Below are 25,573 nucleotides of genomic sequence, written 5' to 3'. Positions count from 1 at the left end.
GGGGTGTGTGGGATGTCCTGCTTTCCTATTTGCAGGAATAAGATTGCCCCCATTCTCAGCTGGGGCTCAGAAAAATAGTATATACACAAATATAAATACAAAAACAAGTACACAAATTGAGTATCTGGAATATTTTTCTCAAAAATACCTTTACTTTTGACACAGTTTTCCTCTTACCTTGCTATCCTAACCCCTGGTGATTATTTACTAAATTATGATATATAAAATTATGAATTAAATAAAAATGCTGACTATCCATCCAGAATAGGGAATAATGGGCCTGAGTTGGCAATGAGAGGGCAAAATTTGTGACTGGCTCAATGTTTAACCCGAACTCCCCTCCCCAGCCTTTGTTTGCTGGGTAAACGCCGTCCTCGGTGCAGGCGCTCTATTAGTCTCTTCTATGGCCAGCAAATTCTCTTCTGCCTCAGCAAATTCGCCCCTGGACGACGCGCACCCTGACCTAATACTGCAGCGACGGGAGGGCCTGAGCTACACGCTGCTCCTCGGAGGGTTTCGCCTAACCAGCCAATAGAGTGGAAGGTGGGTTCAGTCTTCCGTGCCAAATGTGAGGCAATATCTAAAGTCCAGAGTTCTCCCCCTGACCTTTTTGCCCCATTGTAGGGAGGGGCTACTTTACCAGGCGAGGGGGCGGAGCTGTAGAAAGGAGCTCGAAGGCCGCTTCCACCTCGAAGAGCGATCTTTGGCGCGCGGGCGTAGAGGCTGAAGTGTGAGTATGAGCGATGTGTAGAGGCGAGGGTGGCCAAGTGAGTTGGGTGGCTGACGGGTCCGTGAACGGAAATAGCTCAGGGCACTTTGCACTGAGATTATTTTAGCAGAGGACTCCAGCTTTCTCGTTCACCTCCCAGTCGAGCGAAGGGGGAATCAGGAGCGTTTTTTGCAATGAAGAGATTATTTCTATTGATTGTGGTCGCACTCACACGTGCATTCGGCAGCGTGCGGATCATCCCATCGTCTCCCTTACGGATTATTCGGTCCAAATGGGGAAGATTTTTTTTTCCATTTGAAGCTGCGCTCCGCACGCAGAAAGGCGGTGCCACTCTCCGGTTAGAGAAAAAGAGTCCTTCCCGCCCCCTTGCTGTGAAATGTAGATACGGAGAAAGGATCTGTCTTTCGGATTTTCCTTTCCTGGAGCGGGCTCTTTTGTGACGGTAGAGCCCGGGGGGGGGGAGGGTTATGCTCTTCTCTGTCTCTGCAGAACAAGAAGAACACGCTTTGTTCCAGCTGGAAGAGGTATTTTCATTTCCCAAGATGGTTTAGGCCTGAAGTTTATAAAACGGGGGCGGGGTCTGTTTCAGCGGAATCTTCTCCCTCTGTTTTTTAAAGGTTGTGAGCCGCGATAATCTTACATTCCGTTACCCATCTGGTCTCCTAGCAGTATGTGCAGTATACTGACCAGAAAATTCTTAAACTGTTTGACCCCATCGCCTCTTTTCCCAGTTTCGAATTACACACACCCCCCGCCAAAAAAAAAACCAGTCTCTCCTGTTTTACACGATCCTCTCGGCAGCGGCAGTCCCAAACTGGATCCTCGACTTACAAACAAGCAATCACAAATTGCTCCATTACTCCCAGGAGATGCCCAAATTACCCCCAGTTTAAGAACCACAAGACTAGATTGAGGAGCCACTTTATTTTTGTTCCCTCTTTCTATCTTATGGAAAGTCAAGATGATTCTTGTTGCTGGAATTTGCAAGAACAGAACAACAGAATATGGGAAAGAAAAAGTAATCTACAGAATAATTCAAGAAATTATTGCATGAGGGTTTTCATATTTCTGTCACAAAATACATTTTTGTGTATCCAGTGGATGTGTAAATCAGCTATAAATACACCAGTATAAAATAATATAATTATGAAGCTCCAAAGTGGCTTATACATCTTATAATGCTTTATACAGCTTCTCTAGTACAGAAATGAGTCCCCATAGTTATTAAATATGATAATAAAAAGTATTCTGCCTTGTTTTGTAAACTCTTTCGGGTGCTTTTCTGAAAGACAGTATCAGAATTATAAGACTGGAAGGGAGCTTGGAAGTCATCTAGCCTAACCCTCTGCCCAGTTTAATAGTTTAATTAAATAAAATGCAGGTAGCTGATCTTGAAAAAACTATGCAGGGTCATACATACTGGGATGGGAGACAACCCTAGGGAATCCAGAGCTGTAAGCTAGACTGGGAAATCTATGAGGGCCAGTTTGGCATAGCAATTAAGGTGCTGGACTAGAAACTGGGAGACAGCAAGTTCTGATCCTCCCTTCAGAATGAAAGCTGACTGACTGGGCCAGTCCCTCTCTCAGCCCAACCCATCTCACAGGGTGGTTGTGGGGGAGAGAGGAGGTGGGAACATTATGTACACCACTTTGAGTTGTACAAAATAAAGATGGAATATCAATTAAGAATAATATCAAAAGGCAGTGGTGAACCACTTTTCTATTTTTGCAAGAAAACTAATGGCCATATCCATATGAGTTTGATTCTAGAGAATCTTTACTTTATATAAGATACCTTGTCACAGAGCTGTATTCAGATGAGCATGCATGTATTACATCCTCTGCAGCCTTGCATCAGACCTCGGATGCTCCTTAGCTCCAGTTTGTTCCTTCTGCGCGGCTTCCCTCGTCTATTCCATGCTGCTGCAATGAGCACCGCTACTGGTACTTTTCGACTGCAGCAACCCCTCAACTACCGAGAAGGTGCCCGCCACCAGCCTGTGGATGGGGATCACAGCGAGGAGATCTATGAACCAGCAACTGGTAATTATCTCTTGTAATGGTAATGTTGAAGTCTTGAGGGAGTTAATGTTCCACAGATGTATAATGCCTGCCCCTTATCAAAACCACAGGAATAGCTGACTTGGGAGTCTGCTCTAAAACTTTGGATTACATTTATTTGTTTTCTTTTCATGCCATATAGATGATATTTACATCCCCTTAGATAATTCAAATCAGATAGTACAAGAGATTAAAAAAATCACTATATTGCTTTTTCAAGTATTTTTATTGGCCCTTATCTTTGTTATGATAGGGCTTAACATTAATCTGCTGATAGAAGACTTTGGTTGAGAGTTGTTATGCAAGGTAGATTCCTTAGTATATATGAGTGCTGATGCCAGTACAAATAATGCAGCAGGGATATTTATTTAGACACATATTTTGAAATTAGCTTTGGCTTACAAAGTGGTTGAGATTTTTCATTTTGGAAAGTTGTACTGTTGCATAATGAAATCTGTGCTCTTTGCATTTTTTCCCCATCACTCAGCACGCAGTCAATGAAACTGAAAAGGTGGTGCTGCAGTCTCATGCTAATGTAGAGTGTAATAATGGCCCCAAATGTGAATCACCTTCCAAATCCTTAGTGTTTTTATTTCCTTTCTTTAGCAAGCCTAGGACCTCATGTGGCCTCCCAAATCTTAAATGTGATGCTGAGGAATTGTCAAAATTTATTTCCAAATTGGAATTTTTAATATACAGGCAGTCCTCATTTAACGACCACTCATTAAGTGACCATTCAAACTTATGACACCGCTGAACAAGTGGTAGTTACGACCAGTCCTCATACTTACAGCTGTTGCAGCATCCCTACGATTACATGATCACAATCATGGTGCCCACTCGTGATTAGGATGTCAGTGTCCCACGGTCATGTGATCATGATTTCCAACATTCCCTCCTGGCTTCTCACAAGCAAAGTCAGTGGAGAAGCTGGCAGGAAATTTCAAGTTGTGGTCACATGAGGTCCTCGCTTAATGACCCACATGGTCCTCATTTAATAACAGCAACTGGGACTGCCGGAACTGCTGTTGCTAAGCGGTGCAGTCGTGGTTTTTTGACTTATGACCATGTCACTTAACAACAGAGTTTCCGGTCCCAATTAGCATCATTAAGCGAGAACTGCCTGTAATCAAAAGAGAAAAATAGTAAATATACAACTAAAGAGTAATAATCAGTATATCTAATTATAATTATATTGAAATGTAAATGAAGTGAAATTAATAATTTTCTCAGGTCTCAACCTATATTGTTTGAGTGTGACTTCTAGTATGCCACTCAAATGTCAAGTTTAGCCCTGGCTTAATTGATATGCAAAAATTGCACCTGGATAATATAGGTATTTTGTTGTACATAACGAATGTTAGCTTTCAGTTGTGTGCTAATAGCAAATGTGAAATTATACTCTACCAGCTCACGTTTCTAGGTCTGCTATTGAACATATTTGTACATGACTTGGATGAGAGGTCAGAGTATATAATTATCAAATTTTCTGATGACACAAAGAAGAGATAATAAACCTCAAGGACAGTATCAAGATTCAGGAGGATCTTGACAACCTGGAATGATGGGTAGCAAGATCAATTTTAACAGGGACAAATAGAAAGTTATATATTTGGGTAGGGAAATCAATGGCATGAATATAGGATGGGGGAGACCATATGGGACAGCATTACATGCAAAAGGGATGCAGCTATCTTGATGGATTATAAGATGAATGTGAATCAGTAGTGTGGCACATCTGCAAAACAGCAAATGCGATCTGCGCTAGGCTGTAACTGAAATATTGTGCTCATTCTGGGCATTGTAAGAAGGGCATTGGCAAATTAGAATATATCCAGAGGAGAACAGCAAAGATAAGGGTCTGGAAGAAAAGGCTTAGGAGGAATGGATGGAAGAAGAATGGTTCTGTATTTTTAGCCTGGAGAAGAAAAGACGATGGGGAGACATGCTAGCTATTTTCAAATGTCTGAAGGGTTGTCATGTGGAAGTTGAGGTGGAATTGTTCAGCATTGTTCCTCCAAGATAGGACAAGAAACCATTTAAATTACGAAGTAGATTTTATCTGGACATTAAGAAAAACTCATAACGGTAAGAGCTGCCAAACAAGGGAACAGACTGCCGTAAGAGGTGGTGGAACCTCCTTTGTGGAGGTGTTGAAACTGTGGTGGAATGACCATCTAACACGGGTGCTGTAATATTGAATTGCTGCTTATTATCAAGTCATTTTTGCATTTACTTCTTAATGTGTAGCTTTCAATATTAATGCATAGTATTAGGGTAATTAAACATTGCCAGTTGGGTTTTAGCAAACTGAACTTATTTTTTTCTTTCAGGTAGAGTTATTGGGAACTTATCCTTCTCTGGTGAGAAGGAGGTAGATCTGGCTGTAAAGAGTGCACATGCTGCTTTCAAAATATGGAGTCAGAAATCAGGCATGGAACGGAGCAGCATTTTGCTGGAGGCAGCCCGAATTATCCGGGTATGTGATATTAAAGCAATTTTGTATAGCATCTTCTGAGGTAGTGTTCAACAGTTTTTTTGGTATTGGGGGTACACTGACTTTTATGGAACCTTTTGTGGGCCACACAAGTGGATAGGACACACACTGATTCCTAGGAATCAGGGTGATTCTGGTCAAGATTGCTATTTTGTCACTTTTGATGAGCAACAAACATGTGCAAGCCTCAGGTTGTATATAGACCATAGATTGCCCACGGATGATCTACAGAAACAGGTCAAAATCCTATATCCCCATTAATATTACCAATTAATTTCACTACTCTAGTTTTCCCCCAAGCAGCTGAAAATTGTAGGAAACAAAGAATTCAGATAGAAAACCAGATCTTTTGCAAAGTTCTGGAACCTATAAATTAATGAACGTTGTGTGCGTGTCTGAGAAACCATCAAGCAATTTACCAGAGGTCTGGTAGCATCTTTTCCAACTAACAAATTTTATTAAAAAGCATAAGCTTCTGTGAGCTATAGCTCACTTCATCAGATGCAGTGGGGGCCTAGACTAATGTAAGATTTAAATTGGGGTCAGGTGGGGGGAAAGAAAAGGGGAAATGGGTTGGTTATGCAGATAATAAGTTATATATGAGCCAGGTTACAAGTACCTCATCAATTAACAATTGTCATGTGTTAAAGACTCTGTTGCCTCTGCTGCCCTGCCCTCCACTGCCCCCAGCTCACCTTTGCTGTCTTTTTCCTCCTGATGCTGGCAAGGTGTGCCTGGCCGAGGCAGCTGATGGCCCTTCACAAGACTTCCACAAAGTCTGCGTGAGGTGTTGGGGAGGCTGCATGAAGGCCTTGCAGGGAAGCGGCAGGGGTAGCAGAGTATGGGGCGGCCAAAAGGGCAGAGATGGTGGGGGAGATAGGCAGTTGGGGGGAGTTGAAGTGGAGGCGAGCGTGGCAGGCCAGGAGAAGCATGAGGTCCTCGCCTGATGAAAGCACAGTCCTCGCCTAATGACCGCAACCAGGACTACCAGACAGCTATTGCTAAGCAGTGTGGTTGTGTGATGTTTGGCAATCATATGAGTGTGGGACATTGCAACCGTTGTAAGTGCAGCCCAGTTGTCTAGCGCCCAGATTGAAATCATGTGACTGGGGGTGCTGGGACAGCTGGAACTTCTAGGACCGGTTGTAAGTACCACTCGTTCAGCTCTGTCACAACTTCGAACGGCAGCCAAACGAGTAATCGTTAACTGAGGACTACCTGTATCAAAAATATCACTTGGAAAACAGTCCAGTGCTCTAAACAAGATATGAGACACTTGGGGACTCCAGCGCCCATTTTGTGGTCCATAGAGCACTTGCAGATCATGCTGTCAAAATTCAGTTACCAACTTTTGGTAGTATGATTTTTAATTACTTTCTGCTGAATTAAGAACTGAAATTGGTAATAGTAAGCTCCATTTTAGCTCTGCTGCGCAAGTCTTGGCATTTCTTCTGTGTGACATTCCTTCAGGAATTGGCAGGTTTCTCTCATCCTGCCTCAATCTTCTTTTCTCAAGGCTAAATATACTCTCTTCCTTCAGTCTCTCTTCATTGGGCTTAGTTTCTAGTGTGCTGATCATCTTTGTTGCTCTTCCCTAAACCTGTTTCAGTTTTTCTGAATCCATCTTAATATGTGGTACCCAGAACCTGACATAGTACTTGAGCTTATGTCTGACCAAGCAAAACAAAATGGAACAATCTATTCTCATGATTTAGAAATTATATTTCCGTTAATAAAGCTTAAAATTGCATTTGCTTTCTTTGTAGCCACATCCCATTGGTGGCTATTATTCTGTTTGCAATCAACTACTACTCCAAGTCCGTTTTTCATAAGTACAATTACAAAGTCAGGTATTCCTCATCCTATAGATGTGCATTTGATTTTTGTTTCTTAGTGAATAATTTTAAACTTGTTTCTGTTACATTTCATTCTGTTACTTTCAGTACATTTCTCCAACCTATCAAGAAGGTTTTAAATTTTATTTCTGTCTTCTAGGATTATCCCACCCAATTTGATATAAACTACAAATCTGATAAAGCATTCCTTCCACCTCCTCATCCAAATCATAAATAAAAATATTTCAGAACAGAGGACTCAGCTCTGCTCCTTATGGTATCCCACTTGAATAACTCTTGAATTTGATGGGTAGCCATTGATGAGAACCCTATGATTACAATTTTCAAGGCAGTTATATATCCACTTAATTGTCACGCCAACCAGACCAAACATAAATGTCTTACTAATCAGTATGTCATGGAATACTTTGCCAATTTTTTGTTGAAAACAAGGTAAATTATGTCAAAAATTGAGATTAGAATTCTTGTCATATCTCAGAGATAATGCATTTCTGGAAGAGATGCAGAAAAGGACAAACATATTTAGTGACTGGGAGTTGCAGTATTTGGAGGTATTTAATTTAGAAAAAAAGGCAAGAAAGGGAAGACATTATACAGGTTTATAGAATTATGAAAAGGGTACAGAGATAAGCATTTTCTTTCTTGCTCATAATAAATGGAGTATCCATTTACCTTAAATAATGGAAAGTATAAGACAGATAAAGAGGATATTTCACATAAACATCGGAATTCATTACCAAAAGATGTAGCTAAGTATCAGTGGATAGTAGTCCATGGGTACATGCTGCCTCCAGGATCAGAGACACCAGATATCTAAATATCAGGCATACTGAAATGTTTAATTACGTACAGAGAAAAAGATATTTGACTAGTCTTTTGATTTAACTGAGGAGGATTTCTTTTACATTCTTATATGAAGAAATTGCAAAGTTAAAATATCAAATAAACACAATAATTACTCATTCCTGTTCCTATAACCAGTGTGTCTTTATTTGGAGGAGATCCTAGAAACCTGGTCTACTTGGAATGCACCTCACCTGCCCTGAAACCAGCCTGCCTAATCCATTGTTTGCCTGGACAGTACATGGTCCTTCGTGGCATATTGCGAGGATGAGCAACTTTTTGAGTCAGGAGCTATAACTATCTCCTGACCGGATTTCAAGCTGTAGGAAGCTTTCCCATGTCTGGGTGACATTAATGAAAGTGACAGAACTGATAATTTTGAGCCAGTTATGATAGGTTTGAGAGGTTTTGGGGGAGAAAAGATCTCCAGAGTTCTTGTGCTCCTCGTCCTATCTCTGTTTTGCCATGTCGACCTAAAAACTGTTCCATGAAATTTCAGCAGAATAAACTGGGGGTACTCCAAGAACTGTAGATCAAGTGCTGGGGGAGTGTCTCATGAAACCTGCAGATGAAATACTCCTGATGTGTGATTAACAGCACTCTAACATATCTAATTGCACATGCATAGGCTTTTCTGTAATTTTGTCAGTGCTCTGAGTACCTGTTATTTTCATGTTTCAAGATCCAGCTTTGTTGAAAAGGAATTCTTTAGCTCACTGGTTGATCCAGCAGATCACAGTTTCCAATTTTGATAACTTTTATTATATTTGTATGCTTACTTATAAAAATGCATGCAACTGTGAATCACATATTTTGATGTGTTGCTCAGCTTCTTTGGAATTTTCTTTTGAAGTGCAATACATACAAAGCCTGTTCAGGATTTGTTCTTTTTATTTTGCGTTTTATTGTGTATCCTTTTATTTAAATTGTATTTTTTTAGTGTGTATTTTATTATAAACCATCTAGAGAGGTTCAGCTACTGGGTGATTTAAACATTTTAATAAATACATAAAAAATAGAAACATTTTAGCTACCACTTAGCATGTTATATGCTACGTATTGGATTCCAGGAAAGAAGAGAAGAAATTGCTACCATAGAAACAATCAACAATGGGAAATCCATCTTTGAAGCTCTCGTGGACATTGATATATCTTGGCAGTGCCTGCAGTACTATGCTGGTCTAGCTGGCTCCTTGGCAGGTAGCTGTTACATGTTCTGTTTGTTAATTCTGTATCTTTTTTTCTTCATTAATATTCTCCTTCTTCTAATCGTCTCCTTAAATTAAAAAAAATGCTAAGTTTATAAGTATTTATTTGAGCTTTAGAACTTTTCATCCTGAATGTTTCGATACTTACCTCCTGATTAATGGGATGTGGGGCTAGCATGGAAAGCTTTAAATTATGATCTTAATTTGCATAGAATAATTTGAGCTTGCTCAAAATAAAGCTTGGTTTGTGTTATACTTTCCAAAATGTGCCAAAATTGAATAGCATTATAACCTTACCATTAGCAGGCAATGCTGCAAGTGCCATGAGTATGATTAAAGCTGGTGAATTAGTTTCTCTTTATTTTATTATATGAAAGCCATAATCCTATCTGTTGACTTCTGCAATATCAAAAAAAATGTGACTTTGAATGTAAGAGGAGTATATGGTAAAAAGCATGAATTAATGAATGAAATGATTGTTTGTGAACTAATATAAAGGGAAATGATTAATAGAGTTGAATCAATGTGATTTTATGCAGTGAAGTTGATGTATACATGCATGAAAGTGAAGGTATAAGTTTAACTGTGAATGGAAGGGCTAAAAGGGCTAACATGTATGCCACAAGTATGAGATTGTATCATCTAGATAGTTGTCAGTGCATATGAAAGTAGGAGTAGTTGCTCTAGTGAACGGTGGTAACAAAAAAACCTTTTTCAAGAGCTTTTTTAAAAATTGTGCAATATTTGCCTATCTGGGAAGGTATTTGGAAGAATTCTGATGGAAAGTATATACTGAGTGATAACAGTGAGCAAAATTTGGAAATTACTATGCTGCTTTGTGCTGGGTAGGGGTCCAGATTTTTGCTGTTCCACAGGTCATTGAGAAAGGTAATATGTAGCATATGGTCTATAAGGAATGATTGTTTAGTTGAAAGAAGTGAAAATGGCTCTGCTTCTGCCTTCTTTGTAATATAAAAAATGAGGGTTGAGTATGTCAGAAAAGTTAAATGCAGCAGGAGTAGGTTATTTAAAAACTGTGTGAAGTTACTTAGTCTGCATTAGTAGGAATCTCATTCAGGTGATTTGCTGGAATTCCATGCAGGTTAGTGAATGGAAAGTTGACAGAAGGACCGACTGCACTGTCCATATTCTTCTGGAGCACTCAGTTTCTATATGAATTGTAAGGGGAGGGGGAGTCTGTTCTTCAACAATCAGGATAGAAGGCTCTGCTCTACCCTTCCTCTACCAGTTTTCTGGATAGAAAGCTTTTTTTATTAGTCTGCTTATCATTTCTGTGAATTAGTTTATATTTCTTATGCCCAGATCTCTTTTGTCTTTTTTGCTTAGGTCAGCATATCCAGCTCCCCGAGGGATCCTTTGCTTATACCAGAAGAGAACCTCTTGGAGTCTGTGCTGGGATAGGGGCTTGGAACTACCCTTTTCAAATTGCCTGCTGGAAATCAGCCCCTGCTTTGGCCTGTGGTAAATTAGATTCACTTTTTGAGAAATGAATGAGTTTCATTCACAGAAACTAGTAGTCAGGGATTGCCTTTCTAGGAGTTTAGTGTTTTGACCATGTGAAAAATGGGGAATAAAGTTCCAATGGACTGTTATCAGAACTTGATAATAACACTTAAATAATAGTGGAAGAAAACACTTCCTAGAGACTGTCATTGATTTGGCTCCAAAACTTTTATGTGGGGTGGATATAGCTTTCTTCTGGCTGCCATTATGAATTTGTCTTAGTTGGACTGAACTTTTTTTTTCTTCACTATCACTCTTTCATTTGATTTGCAGTTGAAGCTATTTCTAAACAGAGAGAGAATGTATATCCCTTCTTTTTATCCTTGTGAATTGGGTTACCTAGGTAATGCCATGGTCTTCAAGCCTTCTCCCTTCACCCCCATCTCCATTGTGATGCTGGCAGAGATCTACAGTGAGGCTGGTGTTCCCAAGGGACTTTTCAACGTGGTGCAGGGCGGAGCTGCCACAGGCCAGTTCCTGTGCCAACACCCAAATGTGGCCAAAGTCTCATTCACCGGGAGTGTACCCACAGGTGTTAAGGTATACAATCAAGTGCTGTCACTATTGAATGATAAAGTTTAAAAAACCTTTGGGTTCTGAAGAGGTCTGGCTGCAGTTTGCCCCTTCCCCTTGGCAATTTATTGATAAACATGCATACTATGTTAAGGTCAGTTAGAAGAGTTCAAAAGAGTTGTTTTGCCACTAACCAGAACTGCCAGTGTGAGAGGCTGGTAGACCTGTACCTTGTCAAATTTACACATTTGCCAGTTGCCAAATCTACAGGTGTTTCACTGAAATCTCAAGGTCTGTGGGTTTTTTTTTTTAAGTGCACTTAAATATGCAGGAAAGACTAGGCCTATACTTTGCTGTTGTATTCAATGCTTAGTTGGAAAAGTGGAAATCACTTCTTAGTAATTCCAAATTTTACTTCTGAATTTCATGTTGCTGAAGAATTATCCAGCACTCTTTATTCAATGTATTTATAATCTATTTTTTCTGTGCTGAAGCATCTGAAACCATTTCATAGTTAAAACAGCAATAAAATACATAATTAACAACCAGTTCAAATAAAACATATTCATTACAGTTGGAGGAAGAAAAAACATTCTGATATATCAGAAAAGCCTGAATGAAGGCCCTTTTTACTTTAATAGCATAATCTTTGGTGAGAATATTGCATGTACTGAATAGTTTCTTTATAGTAAAAACAGGGTCCACGTTTATGTGAGGTAACTGCTTGGAAATACTCACCAGACACTGCCTATGTCCTGCCTAATTCACAGAAAAATTTTAATAATTGTGTTTGTGAGATGGATACTTATTCAACAAATTCTAGTGGAAGCTCTTTGCACTTACCAAGAAAACTAGAGCAGTAATTAGATGTAATTAGCAGTAATTAGTAATTAGCAGTAGAGCCTCTTGGATTTTTCCTTTTCCTTTTATTCTTTGTAAATGTGTCCTCTTTAAATTTTAACTGTATATTTATTTATTGTTTTAATATGTTGTAAGCTGCCCAGAGTCCCCCATTGGGGGGAGATGGGCAGGGACAAGTTTAATTAATTAATTAATTAATTGCCTGTGTTAGCTGCTACATCTTGTTCTGTTTTTTGTTTCAATAGATTATGGAAATGGCAGCCAAAGGGATCAAACCTGTTACTTTAGAGTTAGGGGGAAAGTCCCCCCTCATCATCTTCTCTGACTGTGTTTTGGATAATGCTGTGAAAGGAGCCCTCATGGCTAATTTTCTTACCCAGGGCGAGGTATGCAATTTTCTTATCTAAGGGGGAAGAAACTGCAGATTTGGCTATATCATTTAAAAAGTCCACTTAAATTCCACAGCAGTCCATCTCTAGTGCTGGAGAAGAAATTTGCTGTACCTTGTAAAATATTGTAATACAGAATTGGTTGTCTTGCATGATCGGGTGAGGTGCCATGATTTATTCCTCTCTTTATGGATCTATCATGGATTAAAATGATGAGAATGTAAACTCATATAACTCAAACTAATTACAGTGGTATCTCTACTTATGAATGCCCCTGCTTACGAATTTTTCGAGATACGATCAGCTCCGGCCCCAAAAATTTACCTCTACTTACGAACTCACCTCGACTTATGAACCGGATCCGCGGCCATTTTCCGCCCATTCCACATGGTCCAGCCATTTTTCCGCCCGTGCCATGTGGTCCGCAGCCATTTTCCGCCCGTGCCACGTGGTCTGCGGCCGTTTTTCTGCCCTGCCGCGTGGTCCGCGGCCATTTTCCGCCCTGCTGCGTGGTCCGCGGATGCCGGAACAGATTAACAGTAATTACATTGAACCTTATGGGAAAATTTACTTCGACTTGCAACCAACTCGACTTGCGATCAGAGTCACAGAACGGATTAAGTTCGTAAGTAGAGGTACCACTGCATATATTAGACTTGGATTCATATTTGTAAGAGGATGGCTTTTCATGCAGTATTCATCCTAGTTTTGAACCTGGAGTCCATAATTATGCATGGAATCTCGTGATGATGTTATATGAAAATCTTGAAATGTGGGCTTAGTTTAAGGTAGCATTAAACTTAAGTAATTCTCAATAATTTAGCTTTTGGTTATATTTTTATACCTAGAGACAGTTTCAGTTTTCAGCCTCCTACACCAAGAATATTTATTTATTTATTTATTTATTTATCGTATTTATATAACTGCCCATCTCACACAATACCTACCTTGCCTCATATTGCTCTGTTAGCTTGGTTGCTATTAGTATTTTCCCCATGTGATGGCATCAGAATCTCTAAGAAAACTGTGCCTTACCCTTCCACAAACATTTTTCCTTATTTCATCCTGGGTGAGGAGGAATGCTCAAACTCTTGCTGTGTTCTACGATCCAAGTTGTTCAGTGTTTTTCAGAACTGGTATTATTTTGTAAAGTTGGATTCTTGTCCAAAAAGAGAGATTGTTCATCTATTCAGTCCTCCCAGGCTGTGTGTATAAAGCTGACTATTTGATATTTGCTACTGATTGGTATTCCAAGGAGATATTAAATCAATGAGGCTGTCAAATCTGGAAACAGACTCTTTGTTAAGCCTGTCCCTGTGCCTCAGGTTTGTTGCAATGGTACTCGGGTGTTTGTACAACGGGCGATCCTGCAGGCCTTCACCAAAGAAGTTGTGAAACAGACCCAGAACATCAAAATTGGCGACCCCCTGCTGCAAGACACAAGGATGGGAGCACTTGTCAACAAGGCACACCTGGAGAAGGTCTTGAGTTTTGTTAAACAAGCCAAGGAGCAGGTGAGAATATTGAACTTTATTATGAGGGATTGGGCTACTGAAAACAGTTCACTCTTCTGCCACACAAGGTGCTAGAACATCATACAGGCATCATATCATATATTGTGTGCAAGACTGAGCATTCAAGATAGAACAAAAAAGGTGCTTTTCTGTGTCTGCACTGTTTATGACTGTCCAGTGGAAAGCTATTTTACCTGGGCACATCTGTTTAATCACATCTGCTTAACAAGTTATAACTGGATTATATACAACTGGATTATATACAACAACAAACACAAACCACATCTGGCATAGAATTTGGCATGCTTAAATGGCAGATTTTATACTATTGTCTTTAGTCCTTACCGTGGAAGAATTCAGATTTGAGCAGTGTTTACCATAGAGAATTTTTTTATGATCAGGTGGTGCATCTGAGTTATACTTCCCATTGACTACTATCAACAAATTCAGTCATTAATGTTAAATAAATATATACAAGTTAATATGTTTTGACTATAAGGGCTGCAACAGATATGGCTGGTAAAGTCATGGTATCACCTGAGTGAGCAGCGGAAATGTTTTTGGTTTTAGATGATTTTAAGGGGCAAAGTATGCCTCAACTCTCTCTATTACCTATTAGTATTGCAAAATAAATAAATGCCTCAACTGTATTACCTATAGTATTGATAGGTAAATAAATAAAATAAATAGGTACAGTATGTGAATGTGTGTGTACCTAAACTCAATAGGGAAGGGGTCCGGTTTATTAGTTTTGTTTTTTGAAAACACCCTAGCGGGTTTGTCTTCATTCATTGGGTGCTCATGGAGATACAAATGGCCTCAGGCTAGCCACTTGTGAGCTAGGGGATCATAGTTCTGTTCTAATAAATATGCCAGAAAACCTGTTTTCATTTTAATGTTCATTCCCATCCCATATTCATATAGAGCCCAATTTATATTGCCATTTCCCTTTCTTAGATTATGCATATGTGTAAGCAGTGCAATTTACTTATCAGCCATTGTTTCCCGTCAGAGTCCATGTGCTGTTCACTCTCTACTCAGTAGCCAATAGGGAAAACAAGAGCAAGCCAAAATGAAGTTATATGGGTCCTAGCTAACAAGAGGGTATACCCTACTGTTAGTAATAACCACCCCTTGCCAGACACTTTACTGCATAAACTGGAATGAAAAGTGAGTAGAAAAAACATTGGTGTTAAAAGGGAGTGCATATTTCACATGTAATGTAATACAGAGCTGAGAGGTAATGAGCAAATTCTTGAATTCACTGGTGCCAATGCTTATAGTCTGCTGGTTATGGATGCAGTAATATCAAATTCTGATTAAAAAACAATCTCCTACAATTTGTTTCTTCCATGGGATAATGTAGAAAAGGATGATTCAATCAGGATATTACATAAAGAAGTTGTTTATCTATACTTAAGGATTTCTGTCTTGGCTGTGCTGTCTTGCACTGTACTGACATTACACTGAGCTAAGTTAAGAATTGCAGGGTTTTATGATGCTCACATACTCCTTAAGAGTAATTCTATAGTTTGCAAAAGAATCCCATGAAGACACAGTTAGTTTAATCAGAAACTAAAAACATACTTTGTTCCTTGTTTATTTCTAACTCTCTAGTATACATACTGCTTTTTAAAGTACATTTGTGGGGAAGCGCTAACAATGACTTAGGTGGGCACTGTACAAAACAGCATGCTGGCTGGGAAATTGTGGGAATTGGAGTCCACCCATCTTAAAGCTGCTAAAATTGAGAAACACTGGTTTAGATTATTAGAGAAGGCAATCTCCTGATCATAAAGATTTTTGAGGTAGCTTAAAAAAGAGGAAATGGAACATGTCAGTGACATGCTTCTTCCAATTTTGTTAACATTTCAAAATGGAGCAATGTCAAACCAATCTATTTGGTTTCAACACTTATAGAGCATTATGTGATAGAAGAAGATTAACCTCTATTGCCAATATTGATATTGCACCAAGAGAAAGTGCCTTCTGTCCAGTCCAGTGTTCTATATCCATTCAAGCTTTGGTATCCTTCCTGCATGGGTTGGTAGAGTTTTGCTGATTATATGTAAATTGCATTCTTGTGGTTATCTGCCATTATCTTCTGTTATACTCTTTAGGGTGCAGAAGTGCTGTGTGGAGGGGATGCATTTGTGCCAAATGAACCCAATTTGAAAAATGGCTTTTATATGTCTCCTTGTGTCTTAGGTATGGGCACTATATTATTAATATCATTGGCGTTACTCTTTAACCATAGTTAAGACCTTGATTATACTAGATTAAGGGGATGAGGGGTGAAGACAAGATGATACATGGTGCTTGTGTTTATATAGATGTAGAACAGGAGGCAATACCAGTTATAGTTGAAGAAATTGCCTTATAGATTGATCTGAGATTTGTTAAGCCAATTTCATTGAGGAAGATACTGTCCAGTATGCTCTCGACATTAAAAATAGACTACATGATCTAAGGCTTAAGGCTGAAATTCTCTAAAGTGGGACTTGAAATCAAGTATTTAAGGATGTGCTCTGGCCTTTAATATAATTTAATTTGATTTAATGGTTTATCTCAGACTTTACAAAGGAAGCTTTTAAAAAGTAGTTCTGAAATTCTACTTAGTTCTTAGTAGTTGGAGGGGCCTCTTCCTTTCTCATTTCTTACACATTCAGATTGGCTGGTTTCTTAATATTGTATGCTCACTCCTGTGTTGCTTCCAGGAAACTGTAAGGACAGCATGACATGTGTAAAAGAGGAGATTTTTGGACCAGTCATGTCTATTTTGCCCTTTGACACAGAAGAAGAGGTCCTAGAGAGAGCCAACAACACCCGTTTTGGCCTGGCAGGAGGTGTCTTCACCAGGTACCATCAAGAAAGGAAATACATTTCAGGAGGGGGAGGTGGGAGATGGCAAGTGGAGCTGCATATGCAGGAGTAAGGCATTTATGAAAACTATGAGTTTGGAAGCAGAAAATCAACTCAGAACGTGGCAAAGAACTGTTTGCTGCCTAGTTGCTTCCATTTGATAGAAATTGAATGTTATCCTTACTTTCTGAAGTGGCAGATGTCCCTAGCAGTGTCCCACAGGAAAGAGCTAAGAAATAACAAGGGCATTTGGACTAGGGAAAAGAAAGTGAATTTAAACCATCATTCTGCTTTACAGAGATATCCAGCGCGCCCACAGAGTAGCGGCTGGTCTCCAGGCTGGAATGTGCTTCATCAACAACTATAATGTCAGTCCCGTGGAGCTTCCCTTTGGAGGATACAAGATGTCAGGTATTCCACTCAGCTACTTGCTATAATATTTTGGCTGTTGGTTCTAAGCTGTTTATGTGATATTTGGCAAAGAATGAAGTATTACCCAAAGTTGGACTGTGGACTAAATTTCATTGTACACAATTAAACAGCAAAACTTTGTCAGCCAATTTACAGCACTAGCAATAGCCAGATTTGCCCTTGACTGCTTGACTTGTGCCTCTCTTGTAATAATTCCACATTCTTTCATAAAATTCTTTTTATTTCAAAATGAAGTTGGTTTTACTTAAAATAAGATATAGGACTTGCATACTTACGCAAACTTATTTTAGGAGTAAGCTCTATTTAATAAGGATGGCTTCTACATACACATACAGTACTGTGCAAAAGTTTTAGGCAGGTGTGAAAAAATGCTGTAAAGTAAGAATGCTTTCAAAAATATATATTGTAATTGTTTATGTTTATCAATTTACAAAATGCAAAGTGAACGAACAGAAATCTAAATCAAATCAATATTTGGTGTCACTACCCTTTGGCTTCAAACCAGCATAAGTTCTTACACTTGCATACTTTGTACACTTGCACAAGTCAGGGATCTTGTAGGATTAGAGTCAGGTGTATGACTAACCAGTTATATCAAGCAGGTGCTAATGATCATCAATTTCATATGTAGGTTGAAACACAGTCATTAACTTAAACAGAAACAGCTGTGTAGAAGGCTTAAAACTGGGTGAGGAACAGCCAAACTCTGATGGAAGGCATGAGTGGGGAGGATTCTGGAATGGAGCTTCAAGGTTACAGGGATGGGGAGTGGCATTCCAAGCATTTCCTCAGCCCCCAGCTGGATTGTGTGAAAGTAAGGAGGAAGAGACTGGCCCCTCCCTAGGGGCTTGATGGTTATAGTTACTCTTGTTGGGGAATTAGAGTTAGTCTGGTGAGATTCTGTCTATTAGGTGCTAGCTAATAAAGAAGCTAAGCTGATTTCCAGACCGTCTTGTGTGATTCTTGGGCTAAACCTGACACAAACTCTGCTACTAAGGTGAGGTTGTTGAAGACAGTTTCATGTCACAGGTCATACACCATGGCAAGACTGAGCACATCAACAAGACACAAGGTAGTTATACTGCATCAGCAAGGTCTCTCCCAGGCAAAACTTTCAAAGCAGACTGGGGTTTCAAGATGTGCTGTTCAAGCTCTTTTGAAGAAGCACAAAGAAACAGGCAACATTGAGAACCGTAGATGTAGTGGTCGGCCAAGAAAACTTAATGCAGCAGATGGAAGACACATCATGCTTACTCCCCTATGACATCGGAAGATGTTCAGCAGTGCCATCAGCACAGAACTGGCAGAAACCCATCTGCTGTCCGGAGAGGTCTGGCTGGAAGTGGTCTTCATGGAAGTATTGCGGCCAAAAACGTGGAGACAAGGCTAAGAGACACGTCTCCAACGTGGAGACGAGGCTAAGAGACTCAACTATGCGTGGAAACATAGGAACTGGGGTGCAGAAAAATGGCAGCAGGTGCTCTGGACTGATGAGTCAAAATTTGATATATTTGGCTATAGCAGGAGTGTCTGCAGGCAACAGCGAAGCATGTGGAGGTTCCTTGCAAGTTTGGGGCTGCATTTCTGCAAATGGAGTTGGAGGATCAATGGTGTCATCAATGCTGAGAAATACAGATAGATACTTATCCATCATGCCATACCATCAGGCCCCAAATTTATTCTGCAGCAGGACAACGACTCCAAACATACAGCCAATGTCATTAAGAACTATCTTCAGCGTAAAGAAGAAGAAGGAAGTGATGGTTTGGCCCCCACAGAGCCCTGATCTCAACATCGTCAAGTCTGTCTGGGATTACATGAAGAGACAGGATTTGAGGCAGCCTACATCCACAGGAGATCTGTGGTTAGTTCTCCAAAATGTTTGGAACAACTTACCTGCCGAGTTCCTTCAAAAACTGTGTGCAAGTGTATCTAGAAGAATTGATGCTGTTTTGAAGGCTGTTTTGGTGGTCACACCAAATATTGATTTGATTTGGATTTCTTTTCTGTTCGCTCATTTTATAAATTGATAAACATAAACAATTACAATAGATATTTTTGAAAGCATTCTTACTTTACAGCATTTTTTCACACCTGCCTAAAAGTTTTGCACAGTACTGTACATGCTGTGAAGAAACTTCTCATAAGCAGAGAAGTATATACACAGCATTTTAAATTAAAATAGAGACAAGTAAAACTAGTTCCAAATCAGTGTTGGATTTGTAAACTCCACAATTTGTAAACATAAACAATTACAATAGATATTTTTGAAAGCATTCTTACTTTACAGCATTTTTTCACACCTGCCTAAAAGTTTTGCACAGTAAGCAGAGAAGTATATACACAGCATTTTAAATTAAAGTAGAGACAAGTAAAACTAGTTCTAAATCAGTGTTGGATTTGTAAACTCTATGTTTGACTCCTATAACTGCTCATTCAGTGGGAGGGGAAAAACACACCATTGATCTGTACATGAAGAAGTCTCTTTGTCATTTATATTTTATCATTTTTATTTGATTATTAGGAATCTAATGAGTCAGAGTTTTGCTCACTTCTGGAGTGAGATTATTAAGCTCATTTCAACAGATGCCTCATTCTCTGCTTCTTTGCAGATTTTTAGAGCATATGGTTGCAGTTTTATCATAAAGATCTCTCCCTCTTTTCAGGGTTTGGCCGAGAGAATGGTGAAGCAGCAATTGAATACTATTCCCAGCTGAAGACAGTCTTTGTGGAAATGGGCAACGTAGAATCAGTGTTCTAGTGGCCCTAGTCTAGTTGAATGCTTCCAGTTAGCATACAATGGAGATGCTATGTACAACAGAAGCCGGAAGTGGTCTTTGTAGCGTCTGATCGCATTGTTTTTCTCCTAGTGCTACTTTGAATTCCATTTTTTCTCTTTCCTTTCTTCTTTTGAAAGTACATAATGGAGAAAAGAGAAACAGTCACATTGGCCATAAGATTTTTTGCAACCAGTCCCATATAACTTCCAGACACCTCTTGCGAAGTTTTCTGACATAAACATAGTAGCGCAAAGTCTCAGCAGCATATGGCAAGACTGTCTGGTTCTAGACCTTGAGACAATTTATCTTCCTGATCTATTGAACTTGGTTGCTACCTCACTACCCAGAAACAATAACTAAACATCTGCACAAAACAGATTGATTGTGTTTCTAGTATCTTTTCTAGGTAGGCTGTTTTATGCAATGAATTTTGACCAAATAAAGGTGCTGCTATTGAGCATTGATTGCATAAAATTACATGGCAGACACAAGTATTCTAGCTGTTCTCAATAGGTGGGATGGGTGCTTGTTTTAAAGGATAGGAGGATTTGTTAGGAAATTCATTAAGCCCCTTATGTACAGAAGCATTGAATTATAAACAGGTGATTCTGCCTTTCAGAAATATCTGGAAGATCAATCCCTGGAAGCTAGGATTCCCTTTACTGGGGCAAAATTTATAGTACCTTTTCAATAAAAACAAGGTTTTGATTTATATATTCATTCCTCACTGGTTATGGAAAAGTAGCACTATTGATTCTAGGAGATTGCAAATGATATTTCCCTCCTGAATGAAAAACTGTTGGAGGAGATGGTTGGGAATCAATATTCTTTTCCTAAGTGAGAGGCAGGCTCATAATACCTTACAAAGGCTTAATTTATGGGTTGATTTAAGCACTGCTATTAGAACAGCAAGTTACTCGCTGGTTTCTGAGTACTTATCCTTAACTACAATTTTAAGTTAGGAGAATTGCAATAAATGCAGATTGGGTACGTTCAAGTAGGCAGCTTGTAATTCATTGCCATAAAGAGCTGAATCTGAGACTGAACGTTGAAGATGAACCATCAGAGAGTCATTGAATGGAAGAGTTTTCCACATCTGCACCACTCAGCAAATCTGTTAAAAGTGCCTAATCCAATTTATACTTTCTCAATAAGCAGTAATTGGATAACTGCAGAACAGCAGATTAAGCATGCAAAGGAGCCAAGAGCTCTGCCAGAAAAGCAAGAAATGTCCCTATCTAGACAACTAAAAAGGAAAAAGACATAAAGCTGCATTTTTAAAAAATCAGATGCCATTATCAATCTCTTCTAGTTCTTGGATGCCATAGACTTATGGTAAATGTTTATGGTTTTCTGCCAAGGCTTGAATTATAGTTCTAGGCTGCTAGATTACTTTCCCCTTCAATTCTGTCAAAAGGTGCCTTAGATTTTTTGTTTTTGTTTTGTTTTTTGTTTGTTGTGTGTGTGGTTTTTTGTTTTTGTTTTTGTTTTGCGCTACTCTAAGTTCCTTTATAATGTATAGGACTTATTGAGATGATAGGTGCATATAAATCTCTGAAAAAAGATTTTAATTCTCAAGTGTCTGATCCAGAAATATTTGCTCCATTAGCTAGTGATTAGCAGGCCAAAAATAATACTAGAGCTGTTTTGGAAAAAAAAAAATCAAAACTTAAAATGGAATAGCCCCTTTGGGAAACACTTTGTCAGAATATTTTGAATTATTCCAACAGAACAAACCTCAAAGCATTTCACGTTTTCTGTCATAGGAACATACAGAGCCACAACAGTAAATGAGTGGTATCCATACTGAGTGCTGTTATTCAACTCATTAAAATTGGCTGGGTGGCTTTCAGAAAAATATTTTCAAAATTTCAATAGGAAACAAACTAATTAAAGCATGCTTTTTGCAGGCTGCCACAAAATTGGGCCACCCCAAAAAGCAATAGGAGTGCTGATGAACAACAAAATAAGGAAAATTATACTTCTCTCTGCTCACTGGCTTGAGAATTCACCCTAATGTTTTGCACACTTTTGTATTTGGCAGTCTGCCTTTAAAAAGTCACAATGCAGGAAGCATCATATTATGATTCATGAAGTAACTTCCCCATGGCCAGAAAAAAAAAATAGCAGTAAACTTATTTACAGGGAGGGGACAGCTGTTTTCTAACATTTGGCTGCTCCCAGGATATTCATAATAATGAATGCTTCGCTCCACTTGTCAAGGAAATATATCTCCAACTGCCTGGCTTTATTATGTGCTGTTACCTCTTGCCTAGGCAGCCACATAACCATAAGGAGAAGAATTCAGTTGCTTCATGTGACGTTCAGAAGAATCAGCCTACTTGTTCAAAATCCACTTACTCTTTCACTCTGGTAGAAGTATCCTGCATTCTTGTAGTCTTCATAAATCTACAGGTGACAAGTCTACAGGAAAGACATCCACCAAAAACATCAGACTTTCCCAAGACAGACACAGACTAGGCAGGAATTCTCTCATCTGGTTGAACTAAATCTTGCAACTCGAGAATGGAATCCATTAAAATCATCTGATGGTCTCTGTATGGGCAGAAGAGATGTACAGAATTTATATTCTGCTTTCAATCCTTTCTGCTGTCTTCTTGCAAAAAGAAAGATGACTTTGCCTTTTCTCAGACTTCCTCAAACTTAGTTGAAGGTGATGTTTATGTTCACTGCCTTCCTGCTCTGAGAATCTCCTGTCACTAATGGAACCCTGATAATGAAGTACAAAATACAGTCTCTGCAATGAATATTCTCACTGCATCTGCCTGGCTGCCTTGTGCATGTTGACCCCATTTTCAGTGACTAGGAAGTTGCGGTTGAGGCTTGCTATACTGAAACCTAGCTGCTAGCGTCATGGGTCCAGCAACGTAGAAAGTGACAGTGACACATTCCCATTGTCTCCCCACTACCAGTATATAGCAAGGTACTGCAGGCACACACACTATCCTGGATTAATTACTTGTCCAAGGTAACATGCATGCTGGTATTCTGTAAAGGAGGACATATGTCTGTATGAGAAGACCCTATAGCCAAGGACAAACATCTTGAAATATTGGAAATCAGCTGAATGGGTGACTATCCAAGTTATCTCTAACACACAACCTGGAATAGTTTTGGGTCATTGTGCTTTTTTCCAGGGTGGTCTCAGCCAAACTGCAAGTACAACACTCCAGGATTCCCTGCCCATATAACACAACTTTTTGTTGTAAAAGAATACATTTTTCCTTGTCATAGTAAATCTAGGGTGATGTGTTTTTTGTGAAGCCAGGGATGAAGTTTCAGATTAACAAGAATTTATGCAAAGACAATTTGATTTCTAAGAATTTAAACCAGGGAACATCGTTCTTTATACTTTATGAATAATACCCTTTAAATTAGGAACATGTTCAGAAGTCAGCTTTTCAACTAGGGACTTAAGTTATAACCATTTAAACCCACCAGTTTCCTTCCGTGCCAGAGGCTAAACTTTTATGTGCTTTATTCCCATGAATGAATGAATGGACGGGAGTTCCAGATGCTAGTATGGCAAGCTACTATGCCCCATATAACCCTTCTTTAAACTCTTCAAAACATAAGGGGAAAAAAGAGATTCAGCTATATTTAACTAAGAAGTCTTTATTAGAGTAGTCACCCCAAAACATTTCCCACGGGCAGGTTATGGCAATAACAGAAAAGCCTAAAAATGTGACACCATTAAGGAGTAGTGAAAGCCCAATGGAATTTATGTAGTTATTTAGTGTGAAATTTAAAAAACTGTGTATTAGGAAACCCTTTCGTTTTCCCAGTACAGATACCCCATGTTCCATCACCCCTTGAAATAAATGCACACATATTAAGGGAAAGGGACTATATTGTTGCATCAGCTGTTGCCAACCTGTAGGGGTCAAGTCACCAATATTTGATATGTTTCAGCTGACAGATCCATTTCTTTAAGATAATTCACACCAATTACAGATACATTTAATAATATAAAGCCAATAGCAAGATTTTATGGTGTAGAGCCAGGCAAAGGCTTCTAGGATGCCACTGCTTAGATTTTAAATGAGGAGGAGGCTGGTTAACCCCACAGTTATGTTTCAGGCAGCCTTTCTTGACCCTGATACATGGAAGAAATATTGGTTGACCGCTTGCTAGGTCAAGTGAGGCTAGACAATGATTCTCCAGAAAAGATGACTTTCTGGCAGTGTGATGCAAGTGTCTAAGCAGATCCACCCTCATACACCCCTTTACAGCAGTTGGGCTTGTCAACAAGGCAGTTGGTGATTAGTAGTATCCGGTGGTAGCATTCAGCAGTTCTTCAGGCCATCATCAGGTCACAAGGAAAAACACACAGCTGAGGCTGAAGATGGGATCACTGTTTCAGCCTATGTGAAATGGTCTAAAATTGGTTAAAGATCATATTTCCCCCCCCTCTGCAAAAGGGATCCAAACGATATACCATACCAGATAGGCAATTGGCAGTGAGCAGGGATAGACGGAAATCATTTAGTTCCAAAGCAATTTGATGGATTTCTGTTAGAATGCCAGGTAGCTGGGTCACAGAGAATTGCTGGTGGTGGTGCTAAAACTCACAAATCTAACATAAACTGAAGCAACATATTTCAACTATAAATTAAACATAAAAATAAAAATGTGCAAAGTTTTAGTAAAGAATCTCCTACAGAATGACAAAAGGCAAAACAAAATTGCAGAGCAGATTGTCATGGTTTTCCAGCTTGTTTTTGTTGGCAACTACTAGATGTGAGGTCCAAAATATATAAAAAGCTCTGTATATGTACAGAAAACATAAAAACACAGACAATAAATGAATGCTTAATTTTCAAACTCTAAACAATGTATTCAAATGACAACTCATTGAAATAAAAGTCACCTTTTAAACATAGTGGCTATATATGATTAAACTTCTCTGGAACATCACCATTCTTTATAATTTGAAGTTACAGGGAATGGTGCAGTCCCTTGTTTTTCCAGCCTCTTTTCCAGCCTTCATACTCTCATTTTTCCACCTTGAGGAGAGATTTTACCCACAGAGTAAATAACCCAGCCACACACAAACCTCCCTTGCCCATGTGTAAGACTTAGAAAATTGTTCTTCATTTTGTTGTTTGTGCTTAAAGAAAGTCTGAAAATGCAGGAGTTCTCAAATAATAAATGTATATTTGGCCAAAACTCCTGAAATCAAGAAAAAAGACTTTCTCCAGAGGGAGAAAGAGGCTGCAACAAGGAAAGCAGTAGTGTTTTACCCCAGAATAATATCTCAAAAGAAATTAGATTTAAAAAGGGGTTGTTACATTCAGAGGAGAGGAAAACCTTAAGACTCTAGAGCTCGCATGCCCCCCTTTTTCCACTCAACTAGGCTAGGGAAAGATATCAATAAACTCTGAAAATAAACTGTAAATACCAAGACTTCTTTGTGTCAGAAAGGGGAGGACAAGAGATGCAAACCCCATTTTGCAATGAGAAAGAGTCCTGGGAGAAAA

General features: G+C 39.1%; 1 protein-coding gene across 3 annotated transcripts; it reads left to right on the top strand.

Annotated features, from left to right (window-relative positions):
* Positions 1–431: 431 nt before the first annotated feature.
* On the top strand, positions 432–20,450 carry ALDH9A1 (aldehyde dehydrogenase 9 family member A1). Of its 3 annotated transcripts, none has more exons than XM_088153136.1 (12): positions 432–543; positions 2,580–2,775; positions 5,127–5,272; positions 9,060–9,189; positions 10,545–10,679; positions 11,065–11,261; positions 12,341–12,481; positions 13,810–13,998; positions 16,119–16,206; positions 16,716–16,857; positions 17,159–17,271; positions 19,959–20,450. In XM_088153136.1, exons 2-12 carry the CDS (start codon positions 2,598–2,600, stop codon positions 20,051–20,053), a joined length of 1,554 nt encoding a protein of 517 aa, XP_088009262.1. In that variant the 5' UTR covers positions 432–543; positions 2,580–2,597; the 3' UTR covers positions 20,054–20,450. The 3 variants fall into 3 exon arrangements, with proteins under 3 accessions (XP_088009262.1, XP_007438921.1, XP_007438920.1); XM_007438859.4 differs by lacking the exon at positions 432–543 and adding an exon at positions 625–730; XM_007438858.4 differs by lacking the exon at positions 432–543 and adding an exon at positions 1,122–1,254.
* Positions 20,451–25,573: the final 5,123 nt, after the last annotated feature.

The sequence above is a fragment of the Python bivittatus genome, unplaced genomic scaffold (assembly GCF_059951505.1).
Source record: "Python bivittatus isolate LINGU-HERP-01145 unplaced genomic scaffold, Pbiv_v1 ctg000700_np1212, whole genome shotgun sequence".
Classification (NCBI taxonomy): domain Eukaryota; kingdom Metazoa; phylum Chordata; class Lepidosauria; order Squamata; family Pythonidae; genus Python; species Python bivittatus.
Note: the sequence above shows the minus strand (reverse complement) of the source record. Positions and strands in the feature narration are given on the sequence as shown.